Genomic DNA, 24,838 nt, shown 5'->3' with positions numbered 1-24,838 from the left:
AGACACAATAGGAGGGAGTATATGATGAGAGCCTTGTCGATCAATTTGGCCCTGGAAAGATTGTGCAATGCTCAAGGGGTAGAATTTTTTTCAGCCTAGACTGTACTTGTTAACAGGAGAGACTGCTTCTACAGGGATGGGATACACTTAAATAGAAAGGGTGCAAGAATATTTGCTGATGCTATCGAGGCAGTGTTAGGTGGGTCGGAAAACTGCTAGCTTGGGGGGACACAAAGATGAATAGATTAACAGTAGCCACTGGCAGAGGTGAAAGAGATTCTTGCACTGCTTCTATTGGAATGAGCAGAAGCCTGAAAAACAAGATGCAGGATATTTCAGAGACTGCTGGGAGTCATTGCGGTACAAGTAAACACATGGGTTGTGTTAGGGTAGCTAAGAATAGAAATATACTTGCGTGTACACCAATGCTAGGAGTTTAGTAAATAAATTTGATGAATTTGAGGTATTGCTCAAAACATCAAAGGCAGATATTGTTGTGATATCAGAGACGTGGTGTCACACAGATATAAGGAATGCAGAACTGGAATTTAGGGAGTACAACGTCTACAGAAAGGATAGACTGGATAGGAAGGGAGGAGGGGTTATGCTATTAGTTAAGAAATACATAAAATCCCAGGAAGTGAAGCCAGAGGACATCGCTGGACAGTGCAGTGTTGAGTCAGTTTGGTGTGACATAAGCATTGGGAGATCAAAATTGAGAGTAGGGGTGTGCTATAGGCCTAATGGCTCTGATGAGTAAAATAAGAAACTGTACAGGGAAATAGAGTGGGCCAGTAAATCAGAGAGTCTTGTAATGGGAGATTTTAATTTCCCAGATATTGACTGGAATTTGGGAGCTGGTCACTCACACACTAGCAGGGCTTTTGTGGATTTATTGGATGATTGTTTTCTACATCAGCATGTTTGGGAGGCAACTAGAGGGAGGAATACTCTTGATTTGATTATCAGCATTGATTCTTCATGCATTAAGAATCTGCAGATAAATGAACCACTAGGTGGCAGTGATCACAGTGTGCTGAAGTGGGATTTACTCAAAGAGGTAACTACCATTAGGGGTAAAGGGAAGGGTTATTGCTTCCGTAAAGGCAACTACGATGGACTGAGACAGTATTTAAATTCTATACAGTGGGACCAACTGATGATGTTACCAACAGCAAATGCAAAATGGGAAGCATTCAAAGAACTTATCTTGGAAGCTACTAGGCTTTACATACCAACTAAGAAATATTGTTCAAGGTTTAGGCCTAAATGGATGTCAGATGAACTGATGAGGCATATGGCAGAGAAGAAAAGTGCATGGGATACATACAAATTAACACATGACACAGAAGCCTATGATAGATACAAGTTGATCTGTAACTAAGTTACAAAGGAGGTTAGGCAGGCGAAGGCAGATTACAAGAAATCTTTGGTAAGGGATGCAAAGGAAAAACAGCAAAGAGTTTTTTACTTATGTAAACTCTAGAAGGAAGGGGATGAATCAGATTGGTCCACTTGATATCGATGGGTCAACTGTTGATGATCCTGCTCAGGTAGCTAACAAACTAAATGAATATTTTGCATCGACATTCACACATGAGGAGTTATTTAGCGAGGGGAAAGCCAGAGGTGTCTTGTAATAAGCTAGAGAAGCTTGTAATAACTGAGAATAAAGTGGAGGAGAAATTGTTGAAGATGAATACAAGAAAGGCACCCGGGGTGGATGGGATCTATCCAGTTATATTAAAGGAGGCAGCAAAGGAAGTAAGCAAACCCTTCGCCATAATTATGAGAGCTTTCTTGGACTCAGGGGAAGTACCCATGGACTGGAGATGTGCAAATGTGACCCCAATTCACAAAGGAGGATCAAAGGCTGACACAAGTAATTATAGACCTGTGAGTTTAACTTCTGTTCCAGGAAAATTAATGGAGGCACTAGTTAAAGAAGCATTGCAGGATCATTTACACAAGACTTCAGTTATAGCTCGGACACAACATGGTTTTGTTAAGGGGAAGTCTTGCCTGACCAATTTGATTGGATACTATGATGCAGTAACAAAGGAACTGGATGCAGGGAATAACTTTGATATTATATACTTGGATCTTAGAAAGGCTTTTGATACTGTTGCACATGGAAGGCTGCTGCACAAATTGGAGCAGTGTGACATTGGAGGCAAATTGCTGCTGCTGTGGATAAAGGGGTGGCTGAGGGGGAGAAGACAGAGAGTGTGGTAATCAATGGACACTGCTCGTCGTGGACTAATATTAGTGGAGTCCCTCAGGGGTCAGTGTTGGGTCCATTATTGTTTTCTGTAATCATAAATGATATTGATGATGGTATATCAAGCTTCATGTCGAAGTTTGCAGACGATACAAAGGTTGGCAGGGTTGTCAAGGACACTACTGACACTATGCTGCTGCAACAGGATCTGGAAAGGTTGAGCAGATGGGCTGAGAGGTGGCAAATGAAGTTTAACATTGACAAATGTAAAGTACTACACATGGGAAACAGCAACCCCAGAGCAACGTATCAACTTTGTGGTCTGACAGTGGTAGAGAATGAAAGGGACCTGGGGGTGGTTGTGCAGGCAGATATGAAGTTCTCTGAGCAGTGCAGATGGGCTGCAAGAGTAGCTTATGGTGTATTGTCAATGATATATAGGAATTTTTCTAGCAGGGATAAGGAGGTGATTATTCCCTTGTATAAGGCAATGGTCACGCCACACCTAGAGTACTGTATACAGGTCTGGAGGCCTCATTTCAAGAAAGATGTAGAGCTGCTGGAACGAGTACAGAGAAGGGCAACAAGAATTGTGAATGGAACAAGGGGGTGCTCTTAAGAAGAAAGGCTTAAGTTTTGCGAATTACAGTGTCTGGAGACTAGGCACCAGCGAGGTGATCTGATAGAGGTGTATAAAGCCTTGAATGGTTTGAGCATGCTCAATGCTGATGGGATTCTTCCTCTTGCTCAGAATAATCACCTGAGAGGGCATAAATTCAAATTGAGGAAAGACAGATGTAGGATAGATGTGCGGAAATTTGCCTTTAGCCAGCGGGTGGTTGGTTGGTGGAACAGACTTCCATCCCTTGTCGTGGAAGTTGATAGCCTAAATAAGTTTAAGGCTCAGCTGGACAGGTATTTTGAATGAACAGAGGGGTGAAGTGGAAGTGGGTTTTTTTTTTTTTTTTTGGCTGATGCTGCATAAGCTTGCTTTCTTGCATCAAATGCCTCTACTAATGCTAATGCTCTTTCACATAATTTCAATGGATGATCTCTGATGACGACATTGAAATTATGAGTTATATGGCAATGTGCTACTTATTTTATTTTATATTATTTTAGTTGCTTTTGCTTTATTCTATTTTATTTCATTTTATGTTATTTTATTTTACCTAATTTCTTATTCATTTCTCTTAGTTCTTTATATTTGTTTTGTTACTTCATTTCTTTTAATTCTTGATTTTTATCTTACTAACTTCTCATGTATACCAGATATTTGATAGTAACCACCTTCTCTTATACATTTTCAATATATCACTATTATTATATATATATATATATATACCTAATTCTGTTTTTGCACGAACTTTTTTTACATGAATTTGATTTAACACGAATTCAAAATATATATTTCATTCTCTTTTTACGCGAGTCATTTTGATTTAACACGATTTCTATGAATTTTTTTTTGCCTAAATTCTAAAAAAAATTTTTTTATTTGTGGCATATTAGTATCATTTCTTTTTTTTTACACGCACCAATAGATTGGATAACAGCTAGTGTGTGCGTTTTGAAACCCGTGCTTTTGTTTACCAATGTGTATGTCTAGGTGTGTATGAATCATCAACGTTTTTATTGAATTTGGTGCACATCTACAGTATTCGTGCATTGTATCTTCGGAAGACATTTAGTAGTAAGCTCTATTTCAAAGTGAAAGAATCTTTAGTGAAATTTGTGCACATATAAATTTATTAATTTTGCTGATAGTCAATAAATCGTAAGTTTACAAATTTTTCATACCTTTTTTTATTAATTATAACTGAGATATTTTTCAGTAGCCCTTATATAATGTGGAATAATTCGCCTATTACCAAAATGAAAAGGAAAGCGATTTCTTTGGAACTTAAAATTCAAATTTTAGATCATCTTGCAACTGGACAAGGGGCTACGTCTGTAGGAAAGCATTTTGGTGTACATGAAGCTACCGTAAGAACTATTAAGAAAAATGAAGCTGCAATTAGGAAGTCAGTATGTTCTGGAACAAAAGTAAGTGTTAATTCATCATCATATACAAGAGATATTGTCAAGGAAAAAATGGAAAAGGCTCTGGTAATATGGATAGAAGATCAGTCACAAAAAAGAGTACCAGTAGATGGAAATGCCATCAAGCAAACAGCACTAAGCATTTACAGACAGATTAAAGGAAAGGAGCCAAGCACTTCATCTCAGTTAAACAGAAAGTATGAATTTTCTGCAAGTACAGATTAGATGATAGGGTTTCTTAAAAGGAATGCTCTTCATAATGTAAAAATTAAAAGTGAAACTGCATCTGCAGATGAATCGGCTGCTAAAGTATTCCCGCAGGAACTTGCAAAAGTTATTGAAGATGGAGGATACACTCCTGATCAAGTGTGGAATGCAGATGAAACTGGTTTCTTCTGGAAAGGAATGCCGAACAGAACGTATGTAGCCAAATCGCAGAAAACTGCTGGTGGTTTTAAGGTAGCTGAGGATCGTGTGACCTTATTATTTTCCTCCAATGCTTCAGGAGATCGTATGTTGAAACCACTGCTGGTAAATTGAGCCCTAAACCCACGTTCAGTGAAAAGTGTAGATATCAATTAACTGCCTGTTCAGAGGATGGCAAACAAGAAGGCCTGGGTGACCACTGCTATCTTTACAGAATGGTTCAACAAATGTTTCATCCCAGAAGTCAGACGTTATATGAATTTGAAAGGTCTCGAATTTAAAGTTCTTCTGACTCTTGACAATGCACCCGGCCATCCTGTCTTGGAACACCAAAACGTACAAATTTTATTTCTGCCACCTAATACTACATCTTTGATACAACCGCTAGACCAAGGTATAATTGCGACAATTAAAACATACTACGTAAAACGAACATTCCAACATGTTTTGGACAAACTGAATGATGAAACACCAACAGTCATTGATGTGCAGAATAAATTCTCAATTATGGATTGTATCAATCAAGTTGGATTAGTGTTAACTGAATTAAAACCAGCAACTTTAAATGTGTGTTGGAAAGCGGTTTGGCCACAATGTGTAAAAAGCAAAGATCCCATCATCCCTAATACAACCGAATTTCCCAACATCATTACAATGGCACACAAAATTGGTGGAGAAGGATTCGATGATCTATCGTTTGAAGATATTGATGAATTGTTAACCGACAAAGCCCTAAGCGAAGATGAAATGTTAGAGCTTGTCCTTGGGACTCCTTATCCCACAGAACGTAGTGATAATGAAGAAAATGATCCTGTTCTAAATGCAGATTTAATAAAAGGTCTGGAACTGGCCAGAAAATTAGGTAATCATTTTGTCAAACATGACCCTAATGAGGAACGCGCTGGGAAGTTTCACCGTGAACTGAAGTTGTTGATAGCCTCTTACAGAGAATTATATAACGGCCTAACCAAAACACGAGCACGATTAATAACTGAATTTGTTCGTAAAACCGGTGAAACATCAGAACCAGAGGAGACTCGTGCTGATTTTGCTGAAGAGATCACAGAAAGAATTTCATTAATATAGGAAGAAGACGATGTCCACAACATTTCTAGTGATGGCAGTGATATTCCAGTCGTACGCAAACGTATGCGCTGTTTATTATCAGAAAGTGAAAATGAATAAAATCTTGTTATGTGTAAAACAGATTTTTTTTTGTTCATGAAGAATTTTTTTCATTTCATATGCATACAAATTTACTTTAATACATTTTCGTTACATATTATTACATAGGTATTTTGTTGAAATAAAATAATAAGCTTAAAACGAATGTTTTTATGTGTTTTTTTTTTTTTTAACTATTTTTACTGATTTTTTTGGATTCGGAACCAATCTTCTTTTCTTCCATAAATACAATGTCTTTTTTTACACGAATTTTTCAGGAACGTATCTATTGTGTAAAAAACAGAATTAGGTGTATACACTGTGTTGCCACTTTATTATGTAAACCCGTGCTGTGCACACAAATGGTTTATCCCACAATGTTGCAAGTCACATGACCACAGTTGTGGATATAAATGCAGCAGAACAGCCTTTCTAGTATCAGTTAAGCATACAGACTGTAGCAAGAATTTGTGGACTTCGAATGTGGCATGGTAGTAGGTGCAAGATGTGCTGGACAAAGCATCTTTGAAATGGCAATTCTCTTGAATTTCTCGTGCAGCACACAGGGTGTATCGAGAACGGTGCACCGAACAGAAAACATCCTCTCGGTGGCACTCCTGTGGAAGAAAATCGCTTGTTGATGAAAGAGGTCAGGGGAGAATGGCTAGAATTGTGCAAGCAAGCAGACAGGCCACAATTTCGCATATCACGTCAGAATACAACCTTGGTGCGCAGAACAAAATATCGCAATTGACCACTAGTCACACTTTGTCGCAAATGGACTACAACAGCTGACAGCCACATCGCGTACCTTTGTTATCAATGAAGAACAAGAGAGCACGTCTCCTGTGAGCACAACAACACCAGCAGTGGACTATCAAGGATTGGAAAAACAGTTGCTTGGTCTGATGAGTCAAAGTTCCTGATGCATCATGTTGATGGAAGGCTCAGAATTTGGCAAAAACAACACGAATCTATGGACCCTTCATGTCTGATGACTACTGTGCAAGGTAGTGGGGCAGTGTTATGGTGTGACGAATGTTTTCTTGGCACACGTTGGATTCATTGATACCCATAGATTCACGTTTGAATGCCACATCGTTGCTGACCAAGTGCATCCGTTCATGTTTACAGAGTATCCTCAGTCAGATGGTTACTTCCAGCAGGATAACGCGCCGGTGCCAAAACCCCTGAATCACTATGGAATGGTTCCAGGAACATGGCCCCTGGAATCTCAATCCTATTGAACATCTTTGGGATGAGCTGGAAAGAGCTGTTTGGTGCAGGCCTACATCTCCGTCAAATCTCAAGGAACTGCATAACACCCTCATGTCTGCATGGTACTCCATTCCTGCACAATGTTTTCAGCATCTTGTTCAATCCATGCCTAGATGAATTCTGGCTGTTTTAAAGGCTAAAGGAGGGTCAACACGCTACTAGGTAGGTGTACCTAATAAAGTGGCAGCACAGTGTATATGCAATACTCTCTCGATTTTCTGGAATAGATGGTAAAAAACAAATCCCGGATAATCGATTTCCCGGTTAATCCAAAAATACAGAAGTCTCCTACATACGTAAGAGATACATTCCAGGACTTCTTACTTCGTCGAGTTTTACGTAACTCGGGAATGACTAATAACATATTGCCACTATATTATTATTGACAAATCTGAATTCAGCGTGATACTTGTTAATATTTGACCATTTTCGTACATCCTTATTATTTGAATTTTCTGATCCAACTCGATCGCATTCCTTTTCTTGATAGCTTTACTAGTACCGCTGTCACTTATTCTCCTAGTCAGCACCGTGATAATGGTTGAAATGAAATTTTCTGTAAAGAACTTCACAGGGTTTAGGCGAAAATCACTATTATCACCCTGCGCAAGCTCACATTTTGCTAGAGCACATTTCTGTAGGTCACTACCATAAAACAATAAAAACAATTTGCACTTTCCTTGTTATTGGGCTTTTCTGCTCGTGCATCTAATTATAAACAGGTAGCAAACTCGATGTTATTGCTTTTGCAAAAAAATATCGATAGCCGGAATTCTGTGGGGTTTTACGTTATTATGGTGAAATGTGTCCCCTTCACTTAAATCTTCAGTCATATAAAAAAAAAAAACCCATTAATGAATTGTAAGAATCTTTTCTTTCCTGTTTTTTTGCTTGTTACTCTGTATCGCACTTGTGCAATTTGTGCGTGCCATGATCAATCGTGCATGCCATGATCAATAAGCAATCATTATTGATTGCTTATTTTATTTATTAATTTTTTTTGTTTTAAATTTTACAATCCTAAAAAAAAAAAAAAAAAAAATTTGAGTGAAAAAATTATGTAAATCCATAGTTGCATAAGTCGGGTACTTACTATATCGAAAAATGTTCGGCAACCTACAAAAAAAAAATGGCGATAGATAAAAAACGAAAAAACTTACCATGCACTACTTGCGTGTCAAATACGATGCTTACCTTTTTTTTTTGCTATGTCGATTTTAAGTCTATAGCTTTCCTATATCTTTTATGATGTTGCGTATGGTTTGGTCACCAACATTATAATGGTTCATTAGAGATTTAACGGATGCACCATTTTCAAACTTTTGAATAGTATCAAGTTTGTTTAAACTAAAAGCACAATTTTTTTGTGTTTACCCATCATTTTTGCGATTTCTAAACAAAAATAAAATTGACTTTTGTGACATAAATAATGAAACAAAACAAAATTTGTCTTTTTGCGGTGCGACGGAACATAACAAACATAACAAACAATTGACGCAATGCACTAAAACAACTAAACATTTGGTTTTTTTTTTTTTTTTTTTTTTTGTCACCGGATGTGAAAACAGCGGGGGTTGTAAGATAATAGGTGCACTAATCTCCCAATGATGACTTATAATGCCACTTGTTGCTTATTTATGACTTGCAAAACATCTGTTTATACCTATTCTAGTTATTACTTGAATTTTATGATTTCTGGTTGATTTTTTTTTAATTTGGAATCTTGGAAGTGTCCCGGTTAATCTGATCCTGGTAAATCGACAGTATGCTATATATATATATTTTTTTTAAATTAAATAAAATAAAACATATAGGCTTATGTTTTATTTTATTTTATTTAATTTAAAATATATTTCGGCTTCATATGGAGGAATTGCAAGTTGCTGCCTCTAATGAATGCTCAATTATTTATTTTATTATAATGTAACTTTTGTCAATATTTAATGGTAGTATATATTTCGGCTTCATATGGAGGAATTGCATGTGCTGCCTCTAATGAATGCTCAATTATTTATTTAATTTATTATAATTTAACTTTTGTCAATATTTAATATAATTCAATGGTAGTATGGGTTGAAATGCTAATTTAGCAGCACCTGTGCCGCCATCTATTTTCCTTTCTTCTATATAAGCTGATTCAGCTTACAGTATGTCAGTGGTGTGGCTCTGCTTTAGAGTGCTGTCTGTTCTATAATTTATTTTTCGCTGCATAAGGACCACTGCCGTGCAAATCCTCTGCATTGGAGGATCGATCGGGGGAGGAAGGGTGATTTAGTACTTCGATCTTTTCACCATTGCGACGATTTGTATAGCGATTGAAATGCAGCGATTCCATGACCATTATTGGCCTCGTGGTCCTCTGTCAATATGGGCATAATGGTCAGTCTATTTTATTTTAATTTATTCTGATTTTGTTATCTTTCAGTAATTCCTTTAACCCCCTTTTTTTGATGATGGTACCTTTTGGAACTGGTACCTCTCGGGGGGGGGGGGGGTACCGCTAAATTAACATGTAATTGGCATTATTCTAAATTTTATATACGTCATGTTAATTGGATTTAAAGTTCGAAATTATATAGGGGTTTCTGGGCTATTATTTATGTTTAACTTTTATTCTTCTTTTTCGTTTGTTTGTTTATTTGGTTATTTTTATATTAATTTTCCCTCTACAGTTTTTGCCATACTACTGGCTTATGTTTTATTTTATTTAATTTAAAATATATTTCGGCTTCATATGGAGGAATTGCAAGTCGCTGCCTCTAATGAATGCTCATTTATTTTTTTTATTATAATGTAACTTTTGTCAATATTTAATGGTAGTATATATATATACTACCATTATATGCTATATAATTTTTTTCATCATCTGGTCATTTTTTTCCGGTATTCAAATCCCGGTATCGATACAAAAATACTGATTTTTTTTTTTTTTTTTTTGGTACTAATTTAAAAAAATAATTATCCATGATTTATTCACATAAAGGTTATAAAATCATGAACAATAAATCATTAATACTGCTGAATTTGCAAATGAGGGATTGTTATACAAATGCAATGGAAACCTGGAAACGTCATGAAACTGTAAGATATAAAATCTTACAGATATATTTCTCTTAGTAAGTATAGTGTGTGTAAGTGGATTTCACTTAAGGAATAACGAAAATATCATTACGGAAATATTTCGATTAATGGCAGTAGGCCTGGTAGTGCAATTAAGGAATATGGTGAACAATGATGTGGTGCGTGCGGAAAGGTTAAAATTAAAAGCTTCTGAACAATAGTTTAATCCTTCTATTACACCACTACTTGAGGATGCGACACTTAGCATTAGTAGAGGGGCATATGATGCAAAACGCAGGCTTATGCAGCATCAGTCAAAAACAAACAAAACCACTCCCATTTCACCCCTCCGTTTGTTCCAAATACCTCTATAGATCAGCCTTAAATTTATTTAGGCTATCAACTTCCACAACAAAAGATGGAAGTCTCCCACCAATCAACTACCCTAAGGCAAATTTCCGCACATCTATTCCACAACTGGCTTTCCTCAATTTGAATCTGTGCCCCTTCAGGTTCTTAATCTGAGCAAGAGGAAGAATCCCATCAGTATTCAGCTTGCTTAACCCATTCAAGGCCTTATACACCTCAGTCAGATCACCTTGCAGGTGCCTACTCTCCAGGCACCGCAATTTGTAGAATTTAAGCCTTTCTTGGCAAGAGCACCCCTTTGTTCCCCTCATCATATTCGTTACCTTCTTTGTACTTGTTTTAGCAACTCTACATACTTCCTGTAATGAGGCCTCTAGACCTGTACACAGTACTCTAGGCGTGGCCTGACCATTGTCTTTATAATGGGATAATCACCTCCCTGTCCTTGCTAGCAAAATTGCTATATATCATTGACAAGGCTCCATGACCTGCCCTGGCAGCCCATCTGCACTTCTCAGCGAACTTCATATTTGACTGCACAATTATCCCCAGGTCTTTTTCACTTCCACTTCCCTGAGTGTAGTACCACACAGTTGGTACGTTTCTCTTTGGTTATTGCTACCCATATGGAGTACTTTGCATTTATCTATGTTAAACTTCAGGGCGAAGGTAAAGAAAGCCAACACGAGAACAACGAGAAACGTCGGATAACTTACGTGGAAAATTAGATTCCCGATACAGCACTATGTTAAACTTCAGGGCGAAGGTAAAGAAAGCCAACACGAGAACAACGAGAAACGTCGGATAACTTACGTGGAAAATTAGTTTCCCGATACAGCACTCTAGCGCTGCTTGCTCGGTAAACAGATGGTAGGTGTTATCGGTCTTGAGCAAAGTCGAGAATGATATATTGATTGACAGGTAGGCATGGCAAACGATGCTGCTTGGTGCACAAACACAACACACGATAACATTGGTTTAGTATCACTTTAGTAGCACTCAGAAGCACTAATGTTAACTTGCCCTAATTGCACATGCCCTAATGAATGCTTTCCATAATGGTGAAAAAGGGTCAGGTTACCTCCACTTGAATCCCATGGGAGCTTGAACCCCTCCCAATTTGGAGGGGGTAACCTAACCTTTTTTCTTTAGAATCACACTCATATTTAGAAATATCACTGTGATTCTAAAATTCGAAACTTTTATTAATTTAGCCTGATTTTTCATCAAAAATCAACCGTTTTATTTTCCTTACAAATTTCTTTCATCCTTAAAAGATTCATCGCTGCTATTACCTGTTTACCGTTCATCACAAAACTATTATGCATTGTTCTTTACTAATAAAAACACATTATAATGTCAACCAGTGACTACACAGTAGCTTGTCGTCTGTCGCGCCCACCACCAATCATTTCATTGGTTGCCACGCCTACCTGTCAATCAATATATCCTTCTCGATTTCGGCTCCGACCGATCACACCTACCGTCTGTTTACCGAGCGAGTAGTGCTAGAGTCCGATGCTTACACGGAAAACTAATTTTCTGTGTAAGTTTATCCGACGTTTCTCGTGTTGCCTTTCTTTACCTTAGTCAACTTCAGTTGCCACTTCTCAGCCATTTTCCCAACTTATCTAGGAACAGGTGACGAGAAAGTTGGAGTAGCATCCCTTTATCCATTGTAGCAACTTACCCTTAATACCATTAAGGGTAAGTTGCTGCAATTTGTACAGCAGTCTTCCATGTGCAACAGTATCAAAAGCTTTCCTGAAATTCAAGTATATGATATCACTTAGTGCATTTTGGGAAAAGGTTTCAGGTATGGAGCAGTTCAAAGGTATTGTGAACAGGTGATCTAGAGGTAAAAGATGAAAGCATTTCGTTGTGTGGGGAAAATATTCTGTTTTTCCCACCAAAGGAAGAAGAGTGAGTTTAATGAATAACACCGTAATTGGGTCAGGTTTAAATTAGATTGGGGGAGATATGTAAGTCCCAAACCCCTCGGGTTTGCACATAAGCCTGCATATAAAAAAGTTGTACAAGGGGCAATTGTAACTACCAATCAATTATCAATTCAATAAATAAATAAATGAGAAATAAATAAGGTGCTCGCACCAAAAGAGGGGTTTGTGGTTGTTGTTTGGAGAGGTTGCAGACTTCCAGTGGTAGTTCTGGGTTCAGTTCGGGAGAGTTATGGGAGTGTCCAGCTATATAGTGAAGGGTTCCGCTGGGCATGTTCCTGTGCTAAAAGTTAATCTGGAAGTTGAATAACAAGCCAGTCATGCCTTGGTTTTTACTACTGCTGTGGTATTTTCCTTCATTATTAACACAGAACTGTTCTCGAAATCCGGAAATAAGACAGTACTGGAAGAGCTATATAGTAGAGTTGGAGAGAGAGAGAGAGAGAGAGAGAGAGAGAGAGAGAGAGAGAAAAGCAAGCGACATCACCACAATCCATGGAAGGATAACCCGCACAAAGGAATCCCACTGTGAAAGAGAAGGAAGGTAAGTCCTCTGAACTGCATTGTATTGGAAATGGTACTTAGATAAAGTGGGAGATTATTTTCGAGTAAGGTTGAAGTTGAAGAAACACGAGAAATAAGGAAATGTTCTGTATTGAGTTGGTTTATTGGTTGAAGTTGTAAAGAAAATTGATATTGCTAAATTAAGAGAGGTTACATGGAATTGTTAGCATTAAGGTAGCGACTTATAGATTGCTGTTGTGAAGAGAATTGATATTGGTGATTAAGAGAAATATGAGGAAGTGATTAAGATTGAATTAATTTAGTGTTTGCAGCTGTAGAGAGAGTTGAGATTGTTAATTGAGAGAAATTTTATGGAAATGATAGCATGTATTAACAGATTAAATTAGAAAAATGAATAGATTAGATGTAAATGTACCCCAGTTGTGTATTGTAAGTAGATTTGTATGATAAAAGACTTTTGTTTTATATTTGTGTCATTGCTTTTGAGAAATTGATAGCTCACATATAATATATAAACAATATATATACTCATGTGTGGGGGAGTGAGGAATACCCTCAGCTTTTGGAAATTCTCATTTTTTAATGCAGTCAGGTAGCTTGTGGGGCTTAGGGCTTGAGGGGAGCTTCTGTACAAATATCATAACAATGGCCACTGACGGCAATACTAAGGTGCAGAGAAATAAAAATTAATAAATAAATAACTCCCCCACAGCTTAGATCTGGTTTCCTCACCAAGCTTTAACCATCATTCCCTATCTTTCGTTAATATGGATACAGTGTCATAAAGTCAAAAAGGAAATATTTTTTATTTTTGATAAAAAGGAAATAAGATTTTTTGAAGATGAGGGAATAAGGGGGGGGGGAGGTAAACTGCAACTCGTCTACGACTATCTCAGTATAAAGCACCAACCAACACAGAATCCAAAAGGATGTTTTCTGCCGCTAATTAAATATGTACCAAAATTAGGTCTAGTTTAAACGATAACACTTAAGTTTCTTTAGAGCTCACTTTATTCGGACAGGTAGTGTGGATGCTTATTTTTTTGTTTTTAGAATAACCGTATGTGTAATTTTTGCTAGAATATTTATTATTGTAATAAAAGTTTGATTTAAAACGTGAATTCAAGTAATTACTTGTTTTTTTCCGTACTTTATTGCACCTAATTGTCATCAAAATTTATTGCGAAAATTGCTTTTTTTTTTTTTTTTTTTTTGGAATACCGGTATCCCGGTTTCATAAATTAAAAATACCGAAATACTGGTATTAATATTTTGACCGGTATTGTGAGCACTAATTGACACATATGCATACTGATCACCTTTTAAAACCCAGAATTTGTTCATCTTTTTTGAGATGAAGGCAGTTCATGCAATTTTTTAGGAGTTATATTTTTGAGAACATAATTAGGATTCCATTCTGCTTTTGAAGTTCTACAATCTTTGGTGGTATTACTTGTCAACCCACAAAATGTCATCTTCATGCCAGTTTAGTAATTTGGTATTTCACATTGTTTGAAAGAGTGTCACAGTCTCCTTGTTAATTGTATCCCATGCTTTAATAATCCATTCACAAAGAACATTTAGTGAATCAGGATGCATATTTCCTCCTTTTAGTTACGCTTTCATTCCTTAAATTCCACTTATTCCATTAGTTATGAAGTGATTGTTAAATGGTCTGTAGATATCTAATAGCTGAATTAATAATATCAAACCTCCTGGTATTACTGCAGTATCAGCATTATTAATTCTTAGTCATTTCTTAATATTGTCTGTTAAGTAAGATCTGAACTTATCCCCAATAAACTATACCCTTTGCACAGATCCTCTTGTTGTTTATTCCACATATTCTTAACCCACAATTTAATTCATTCATCCATCCATCCATCCATCCTTCCTTTCTTGTGAACATCAACAAAATCCCCTGCTGGAAACTATTTTCAGCATCTTTTTTCTTCTTAAAATTAATATTAGTTTTAATTTTTTTTTCATCACCTTTGGAGGCAAGTATTACTGTGAATCTTGTTTTTTCATGACCTGTTTTAATGAGAACTGTTTTTGCTTCTTTCATTGAATGGTGGGGTTAGTATTAGTATTGGCAAAAGATGAAAGAAAGCGAGCTTATATAGTATCAGAAAAAAAAAAAACAAAAACATTTTCCACATCCCCCTGTCCATCCCATCCAATAGTTTGTCTAGTTCTTCTTTAAATTTATTCAAACTACTCACTCCCACAGCACTAGATGGAAGTTTGTTCCAACAATCAACTACTCACTGTAGAAAGTAAATTTATGCCCCTTCAGGTGTGGTCTGAGAAGGAGGAAGGATGCTAGTAACATTTAGTTTATTCAATTACAAAGCCTTAAACATCTCAATCACATATTCTCACAGAGGGTTACCAGATATATCAAAATTGATGGGCATTACATTCAATAGCAATCACAGATAATGGATACTATACATTTTCCGAATTTTTTATGAAAAATTTCCAAAATAACAAGTTTATTATCAAGATCTTTTGGTAGTTTTTGAGTGATCTTGGTCTTCTATCTCAACTAGAATTCTAGTTTGAAGACTTAAAGCAACTTCACCAACTAGTTGTTGCCTTGGAATCTTTACTCTTTTCATGATTTAATTTGGCCCATGCTAATTTTCAGTCACTCATTCCGATAGCTATTTCTCAAGATTGGAACAATAACTTATGCCTATCCTTGTGGCAATTTTTGGCCTAAGGCATCTCCATAATGCAGAATCCTTTTTTTTTTTTTTCTAGTATCACCAAGATTGATGAAAATCCTTCTGACATCAGATCACAGGAGACACTGAATGGAGTGTACTGGGAATGGTGGGAGTTGGTTTGCCAAGATCATCAATACATGAGTTGGAAAAAAAATAGGATGCTAGGAGGTCAGCTTTATCTTTGACTGAAGTGGCAATAGAACCATCTGGTTTTGACAGAGGTTGGAACAGAGATGTACAAAAATTTCAGCCAATAGCTTGGCAAGAGAGCAGAATGCTCAGCTGTTTGGACAAGAAGCAAGTTTTCTACTCTTAGCCTGTTTGAAATCTAGTTTAGGCTAATTAATAACTGTTTTACAACTGTTGCGAGCTTTGGTATAGGCACAAAATGAAACAGGAGATTTGGGAACAAGCCAGTTACGATATGCAACATTCTTCTATTGAACAGCCTTAGCACAATTATTGGAAACCTAAGATAAAGGACAAGATTTTAAGGTGGAGTGTGGAATAAAGGATTCTATCCCTACAAGAATAATTTTGCTGATACAATCCGAGTAGAAGATTTGAAACAGTAATCCGACCATAGAAAAGAAATCTCACAAATCATCCCATTTTGCATTCTTGTAATGCCAAACAAAATGAGGTTGAGAATGACCATGAGAGAAAGGCTCCATTGTAGAAGAGGCCATCACCAAGTTGTGATCTGAGGTGCTTAGAGGACCACCCCCTTGACTGTGTACTTAGAATGGTTGTTTGTCAGAAAAAGATCAAGCGAGTTGGCTATATGGTTAGCTATGTGGCTAAATGACTATGTAGCTATGTGGCTAAATGAACAATCAGTGCAAGGTCATTAGTAGTTCAAAAGCCATGTGACTAGAAACCAGAAGCCAGCTGGAGTTGTGAACATAAAAATCACCAAGGAAAATTACCCCACTCTTAGAAAAGATGGACTGGATCAAGTTTGAAAGAGAGGAAGTCATGTTATTACAGTTATTACATAAAAATTTCAAGTGATTAGTGGAGTTGGGAGAACGATAGGGGCAACAGATGAAATTGACAGAATGTAATAGAGAGATTTTAAGCCAGAGAAGATCGAAAAGAGGAGATTCCAGATTACTAAGTCTGACAGGGAATATCAGAACGGACATATACACAAGTACCACCTTTGAAGCGAAAGGAATCATACAACAAATAATTTGGACAACTGAGATGAGCAATGGTTGAATTAACTGATAACCGAGATTCTCTCAGAAAAAGTACATGGGGTTTAGCAGGCTGTAAATTGATATGGATATCATTGATATGAGATTGTAAATTGAGATGAGATTAGACCTGAGACGACATATATTTGTGAAATGAACAAGGAAGTGTTTGGGAGGTTTAAATCTTTTTTGTTCCAATAAGTTTGTTCTGTTAGTTTCACAGCTCATGGTGGTGTATTCAGTAGTAAGGAAAAGGTGGGGAGGAGGGAAACATGCTGTATGAAGCAATGAAATATGAAATTTTTGGATATGATGTACACATGGCAAGTATATACCCAGCTCCTTGACATTACGTGGTTTCAATAATGCCCCTGCATACACACTACTTGGACTCCCTCCAGTCACTATCTGGCTGAGTAGAGGCAGAAAGATTATACACTAGCTGATCTAGTGGACTATTTTGCAGCCAGCCTGTGAACATCATTTTAGAGCCATACCTTCAAAATGTAAGGAAGATTGGATCTTGCCATGATGTCCACCATAACCTAAAAAACATCAATCATACTGCACGATGAAAGAGATGGGGGGGGGGTTTCGAGAGGTGTTTTTTTTTTTTTTTTTTGAGACTAAACGTGGGTTCCACTACTTGAAGCCTCCAATAATCAAAGTGGCGGTATTGCACTGGTTGATGAAAGTCATCTACACCTATTATTGCCTGTTAACACAGAGGGGTGGTATTCCTCCATGTGTTGTGGGCACCATACCTCGACCCCTGCTTACATTGGTTTGAATCTAGGTGATTATCTATAGTGCTAGGTGCCATATTTCAAGATGTACGTGGGGGTTATATATCACCAAATTTTCTAGCAGCGATACGGTATACAGTTTTTTTTTTTTTTTTGATGAATGCCACAACTTTACACTTGAAACCAGCTTCATATTTCATCCTTTTCATAGTAGGACCCATGATGTAAATATTAAGAAATAACAGACCACTAATATTACAACAAAATATGCTTTTGAATGTGCTTGTTTAATCCTAGAATACAACTACCCTATACTAAGTACTGAACTGACTAACATAATATCACTTCAAGGCAATATTAAAACAACACTCTTTACTAAAAGTAAACTTTTGAGATGCCAGTTTCTTATAGCAGTGCATTTCTTTGTAATGATTTGATTTGATTTGATTTGGTAGTTGTTGGCGCATCGGCTTCTGTGGCCATATTGCACCTCGCAAGGTTTTTGCAGTACTTTGATCCAAGCCCGAGGCGGGAATCGAACCCGCGACCTTTGGGTTGCCGGGCAGGTACTTTACCCACTCGGCTAGCCCGGTCGGCTCTTTGTAATGAGGCATTGCTTGTAGAAAAAGGATTTAGTACAGTGCTAAACAGGAAAAGCATTATGTAATCAAAGCTACCCATGTAGCATCAAAAGAGGTGATGTCATGTTGTCACCTTTGCCAGTAGCTTTTGGTTTTGTGACCTTCCACATATGAGAGTAGTGTACAAGCTTAGGTTTAAGTTTATTTGGTGTTATAAAATGCCATAAAGAAAACTTTTATAGGAAAAGAGCAGAAATAATTTAATTAAAAAATATACAAGTGGTTCTAATGCAGGTTTTACTGTAATACATCACTGCACAAGATGCAAAAGATTATTGTAAAAATGGGAGTAGTAGTAGTTGAGGCTTTGTGATGCAAGAAAGCAAGCTTATGAAGCATCAGCCAAAAAAAAAAAAAAACCCATTTCACACATCCAATCCCTCAAAACATTTGTCCACTTCCTCCTTGAATCTATTTAAGCTATCAACGTCCACAACAACAGATGGAAGTTTCTTTCAGCAATCAACTACCTGATGGCTAAAATCAAATATCTGCACATCTAGTCTACAACTGTCTTTCCTCAATTTGAATTTATGCCCCCCCTCAGGTTTGTAATCTGTGAAAGAGGAAGCATCCCATTGGAATTGAGCCTGTTCAACCCATTCAAGGCCTTATACACTTCAGTCAGATCAACTCGCAGGTGCCTAGTCTCTAGATGATGCAATTTGCAGAACTTAAGCCTTTCTTGGCAAGACCACCCTTTCGTTGCCTCTCCAGTCTTGTTGTTCTTCTCTCTGTTTGCTCAAGCAACTGTACATCCTTTATAAAATGAGGTCTCCAGACCTTTGTACAGTACTCAAAGCGTGGCCAGACCATTGCCTTACACAAAGGGATAATCAATCCTTTTCTCTACTAGCAAAATTCCTGTATATCATTAACAATACCCCATGACCTGCTCTGGCAGCCTGTCTGCACTGCTCACAAAATTTCATATCTGACTGCACAATTACTCCCAGGTCTTTTTCATTTTCTACCATCCTAAGTGTAGTACCACACAGTTGGTACATTTGTCTGGGGTTACTTCTACCCATATGCAGTACTTTGCATTTGTCAATGTTAAACTTCAGTTGCCACTTCTCAGCCCATCTACCCAACTTTTCTAGATTCTGTTGCAGCAGCACACTGTCATTAATAACCCTGCCAACCTTTGTATCATCTGCATACTTGGACATTAAATTTCATATACCTTCATCAATATCATTAATAAATACAGAAAACAATAATGGACCCAACACTGAACTCTGGGGGACTCCACTAATAACATTAGTCCACAAAGAGCAGCATCCATTGATTACCACCCTCTGTCTTTTCCTACTTAACCACCCTTTTATCCATGTTAGTAACTTGCCCTTAATACCATACTTCTCCAATTTGTACAGTAGTCTTCCATGTGCAACAGTGTCAAAAGCTTTCCTGTAATCTAAGTATATGATATCAAAATTATTTTTTCCATCCAGTTCCTTTGTAACCACATTATAGTATCCAATCAAATATGTCAGACAAGACTTTCCATTAACAATCCCATACTGTGTCTGAATTATTACTACCGTCTTGTATAGATGATACTGCAGTGCATCTTTAACTCGTGACTCCATTATTTTCCCCAGAACAGAAGTTAAACTAACTGGTCTGTAATTACTCATGCCACCCTTAGATCCCCCCCTTTGTGAATTGGGGATACATTTTCACATCTCCAGTACATGGGGACTTCCCCTGAGACCAAGGATGCTCTCATAATTATGGCTAAGGGTTTGCTTACTTCCTTTGCTGCCTCCTTTAATATAACTAGATAGATCCCATCCACCCTAGGTACCTTTCTTATGTTTAACTACAGCAATTTCTGCTCCACTTTGCTCTCAATTATTACAAAATCATTAAGCCCCCTGTTACAATTTGATTTGATAAACTTCTGGCATTTTCTTCCCTTAATAACTCCTCGTGTGAATGTAGATTCAAAATACTCATTCAGACTATCTGAGCAGGATCGTCAACAGTCGAACCATCTATATGAAATGGACCAATTTGATTCATCCCCTTTCTTCTAGAGTTTATATAAGTAAAGAAGTCCTTGCTGTTTTTCTTAGAATCCTTTTCCGAAGATTTCTCGTCATCTGCCTTCACTTGCCTAACTTCATTTGTGACTTGGTTACAAACTGGCTCATATCTCTCATAGCTTCTGTGTCCCCTGATATTTTATATGCATCCCATGTATTTTTCTTCTCTGCTACGGGTCTAATTGATTTGTGTGGCATCCATTTAGGCCTAAACCTTAAACAGTATTTCTTAATCAGTATGAAAAGCCTAGTAGCTTCCACGATTATTTCCTTGAATGCTTCCCATTTAGAATTTGCTGCTGGTAACATCATCAGTTGGTCTCACTGTATACAATTTAAAAACTGTCTGAGACCACTGTAGTCACTTTTATGGAAGCAAAAACCCTTCCCTTTACCCCTCATGGTAGTAATATCTTTAAGTAAATCTCACATCAGTGGTAATAAAGGAACCCAGTGGTTCCTTTATTTGCAAATTTTTAAAGCATGAATAATTACTGCTGACAACCAAATCAAGAGCATTACTCTCTCTGGTTGCCTCTCTAATGTGTTTCTGTAGAAAACAATTGCCCAATAAATCCAGAAAATTCTTGCTAGTGTGCGAGTGACCAACCCACAATATCTGGAAAGTTAAAATCCTCCATTATTAAACAATCTGATTGACTAGGTTGACTTATACAATAAATATATAATGAATTTTTGTGACAAAAAATAGAAGGAAACTTATACAGTGACATGCAGTAATTTTTATACATTCTGAGGTGTTAATTCTTGAAATTGCTAAATTTATAAAAAAATTTTAATGAAGAATCTTTATGATAAGATTTAGTGTTTTTTTAAATTATTTTTCTATTTCTCTCTTTATAGACTTATATAGCAGAAGGCGATTATCCTACTGCAACGTTGTGGATTGATCAAGCTCTAGAAATTCCTTGTGAAACAGAAGATGTAAGTTGCTTTCAGTTTGGAAATGCAATGCTTAAGATTTGGTTGATTTTCTAAATGCCGTATGTTTAACTGTGATCATAACTTTGAAGAAATGAAAATAATTGTGATACTTTAGCACTCAGAACTTAAGAGATTTGAAAGTATCGTCTAGTCTCATAGGAACAGCCATTACTTGTGTCACACAAAAAATCACTTTTAACTGTAGGATATGGAAACGTTATCCTAACAGTACTAGGAAAGGTTGGCCTAGACAAAAGAGATATAAAACTAATTTGGGAACTTTACATGGGACGGGCAGCTGTGATTCGAATTGATGGAGATGATTCAGAAGAAGTAGACATTGGTAGGGATGTAAGGCAAGGATGTTCCATGTCCATTTAATAAATTAAATGGACATGGAACATCATTTAATAAATTATATGAAGAAGCATTGATGAAAGAGTACAAAAAAGAGCAGAAAGGAGGTGAAAAAGTAGAAAGAGATGATAAAGACAATAAGATTTACAGACAACCAGGTTTTGATTGCTAATAATGAGGAGGAATTATAGAGCTCCTTGGATATTAGTATTAGCAATGGCCACAAGGTGCAAGGAAGCCTATGACTTATGCTGCACCAGCCAAAAAAATAATAATAAAATAATAATAAGAAGAAGAAAATGTTAAACAAAAATAATAATTAATAAGAGAAAAGGAAATAGACAACCTATGCGTTTCCTTCCTCCCTTATGTATTATCCAGCTGACTTTTGAATTTCTCCAAACTGTCAGCTTCTACTACCCATTTGGTGGTAGAGGCTGACAGAACTTATTCCAATAATTTATAACTCACTGGCTAAAATAAAACTTCCAGCAATCTAGTCAAAACATCTCCACTTAACTTGAATTTATGGCCCCTAGTCCTAGAATCATTTAAAACAGTGAAAATTTCATGCTTATTCAATTTGCTTATGCCTCTCAGAGCCTTAAACACCTCAATCAAGTCTCTTCTATGGTGCCTACTTTCCTAGCTGTGCAACCCACCTATTTGAAGTCTCCTCATACAGACGGCCTTTTGCCTTTCTGACCAGATGAGTTAGCATTAGCATTAGTAGAGGCATATGATGCAAGAAAGCAAGCTTATTCAGCATCAGCCAAAAAAAAAAAAAAAAACACACACACCACTCCCATTTCACCCCTCCGTTCGTTTGAAATACCTGTCCAGTTGAGCTTTAAATTTGTTTAGGCTATCAACTTCAACAACAAGTGATGGAAGTCGGTTCCATCAACCAACCACCCGCTGGCCAAAGGCAAATTTCCGCACATCTATCCGACATCCGTCCTTCCTCAATTTGAATTTATGCCCTCTGAGGTGATTATTCTGAGCAAGATGAAGAATCCCATTGGCATTGAGCATGCTAAAACCATTCAAAGCCTTATACACCTCTATCAGATCACCTCGCCGGTGCCTAGTCTCCAGACTCTGTAATTTGCAAAACTTAAGCCTTTCTTCGTAAGAGCAACCCTTTGTTCCATTCACTAATCTTGTTGCCCTTTTCTGTACCCGTTCCAGCAGCTCTACATCCTTCTTGAAATGAGGCCTCCAGACCTGTATACAGTACTCAAGATGTGGCCTAACCATTGCCTTGTACAAGGGAATAATCACCTCCTTATCCCTGCTAGAAAAATTCCTGTATATCATTGACAAGACACCATGAGCTACTCTTGCAGCTCGTCTGCACTGCTCAGAGAACTTCATATCTGCCTGCACAATTACCTCCAATTTGTACAGTAGTCTTCCATGTGCAACAGTGTCAAAAGCTTTCCTGTAATCTAAGTAGATGATATCAAAATTATTTTTTCCATCCTTTTCATTCTCCACCACTGTCAGTGTAGTACCGCAGAGTCGATACGTTGCTCTGGGGTTACTGTTTCCCATATGTAGTACTTTACATTTGTCAATGTTAAACTTCATTTGCCACCTCTCAGCCCATCTGTTCAACCTTTCCAGATCCTGTTTCAGCAGCATAGCGTCAGTAGTGTCCTTAACAACCCTGCCAACCTTTGTATCATCTGCAAACTTGGACATTAAACTTGATATCCCATCATCAATATCATTCATAAACACCGAAAACAACAACGGACCCAACACTGAACCCTGAGGAACTCCACTAATAACATTAGTCCACGTTGAGCAGTGTCCATTGATTACCACTCTGTCTTCTGCCACTCAACCATCCCCTTATCCATAGCAGCAATTTGCCTCCAATACCACACTGCTCCAATTTGTGCAGCAGTCTTCCATGTGCAACAGTATCAAAAGCCTTTCTAAGATCCAAATATATAATATCAAAGTTATTCCCTGCATCCAGTTCTTTTGTGACTACATCAAAGTATCCAATCAAATTGGTCAGGCAAGATCTGCCCTTAACAAAACCATGCTGCGTCTGAGCTATAACTGAATTCTTGTCTAGATGATCCTGCAGTGCTTCTTTAACCAGTGCCTCCATTAATTTACCTGGAACAGAAGTTAAACTAACAGGTCTATAATTACTTGTGTCAGCCTTTGATCCTTCTTTGTGAATTGGGGTTACATTTGCACATCTCCAGTCTATGGGTACCTCCCCTGAGCCCAAAGAAGCTCTCATAATTATGGCTAGGGGTTTGCTTACTTCCTTTGCTGCCTCCTTTAATATAACTGGATAGATTCCATCCACCCCAGGTGCCTTTTTTATGTTTATCCTCAACAATCTCTCTCTCCTCCACTTTCCTCTCAGTTATTACAAAATCATCCAGCTCACTGCCAATGTTTACTTTACCTACATCATTCTCCTTCCTGAATAACTCCTCATGCGTGAATGTAGATGCAAAATACTCGTTTAGATTGTTAGCCACCTGAGCAGGATCCTCAACTGTTGAACCATCAATATCCAGTGGACCAATCTGATTCATCCCTTTCCTTCTTGAGTTTAAATATGTAAAGAACTCTTTTCTGTTTTTCTTTGCATCCTTTGCCAAGGATTTTTCGTAGTCTGCCTTTGCCTGCCTAATCTCCTTTGTGACTTGGTTACAGACCAACTTATATCTATCATAGGCTTCCATGTCACCCATTAATTTTTATGTATCCCATGCATTTTTCTTCTCTGCCACATGTCTCATTAGTTCATCTGACAACCATTAAGGCCTAAACCTTGAACAATATTTCTTAGTTGGTATGTAAAGCCTGGTAGCCTCCAAGATTAGTTCCTTGAATGCTTCCCATTTTGAGTTTGCTGTTGGTAACATCATCAGTTGGTCCCACTGCATAGAATTTAAATACTGTCTCAGACCATCATAGTTGCCTTTATGAAAACAAAAACCCTTCCCTTTACCTCTGATGGTAGTTACCTCCTTGAGTTACCCATCTTTGGACCCTTTCAAGAAGCACAATGTCTTTCTTTAGGTGCAGTCTCCATACTTGAACACAGTATTCCAAGTGTGGTCTAACAATAGCCTT

General features: G+C 37.4%; 1 protein-coding gene across 1 annotated transcript in view; it reads left to right on the top strand.

Annotated features, from left to right (window-relative positions):
• Positions 1 to 24,838, top strand: part of LOC150084900 (regulator of microtubule dynamics protein 1-like) — a 131,801-nt gene that overhangs the window by 94,283 nt on the left and 12,680 nt on the right. The window contains exon 7 of the mRNA XM_090376386.1: positions 21,287 to 21,367. Within this exon, the coding sequence (XP_090232512.1) occupies positions 21,287 to 21,367 (81 nt within the window). The remainder of the gene's footprint in view (positions 1 to 21,286; positions 21,368 to 24,838) is intronic.

This window comes from Mastigoproctus giganteus, chromosome 6, assembly GCF_048544385.1.
Source record: "Mastigoproctus giganteus isolate SK-2022 chromosome 6, ASM4854438v1, whole genome shotgun sequence".
Lineage (NCBI taxonomy): Eukaryota > Metazoa > Arthropoda > Arachnida > Uropygi > Thelyphonidae > Mastigoproctus > Mastigoproctus giganteus.
The sequence above is the reverse complement of the archived record's forward strand: the minus strand, read 5'-3'. Positions and strand labels throughout refer to the sequence as shown.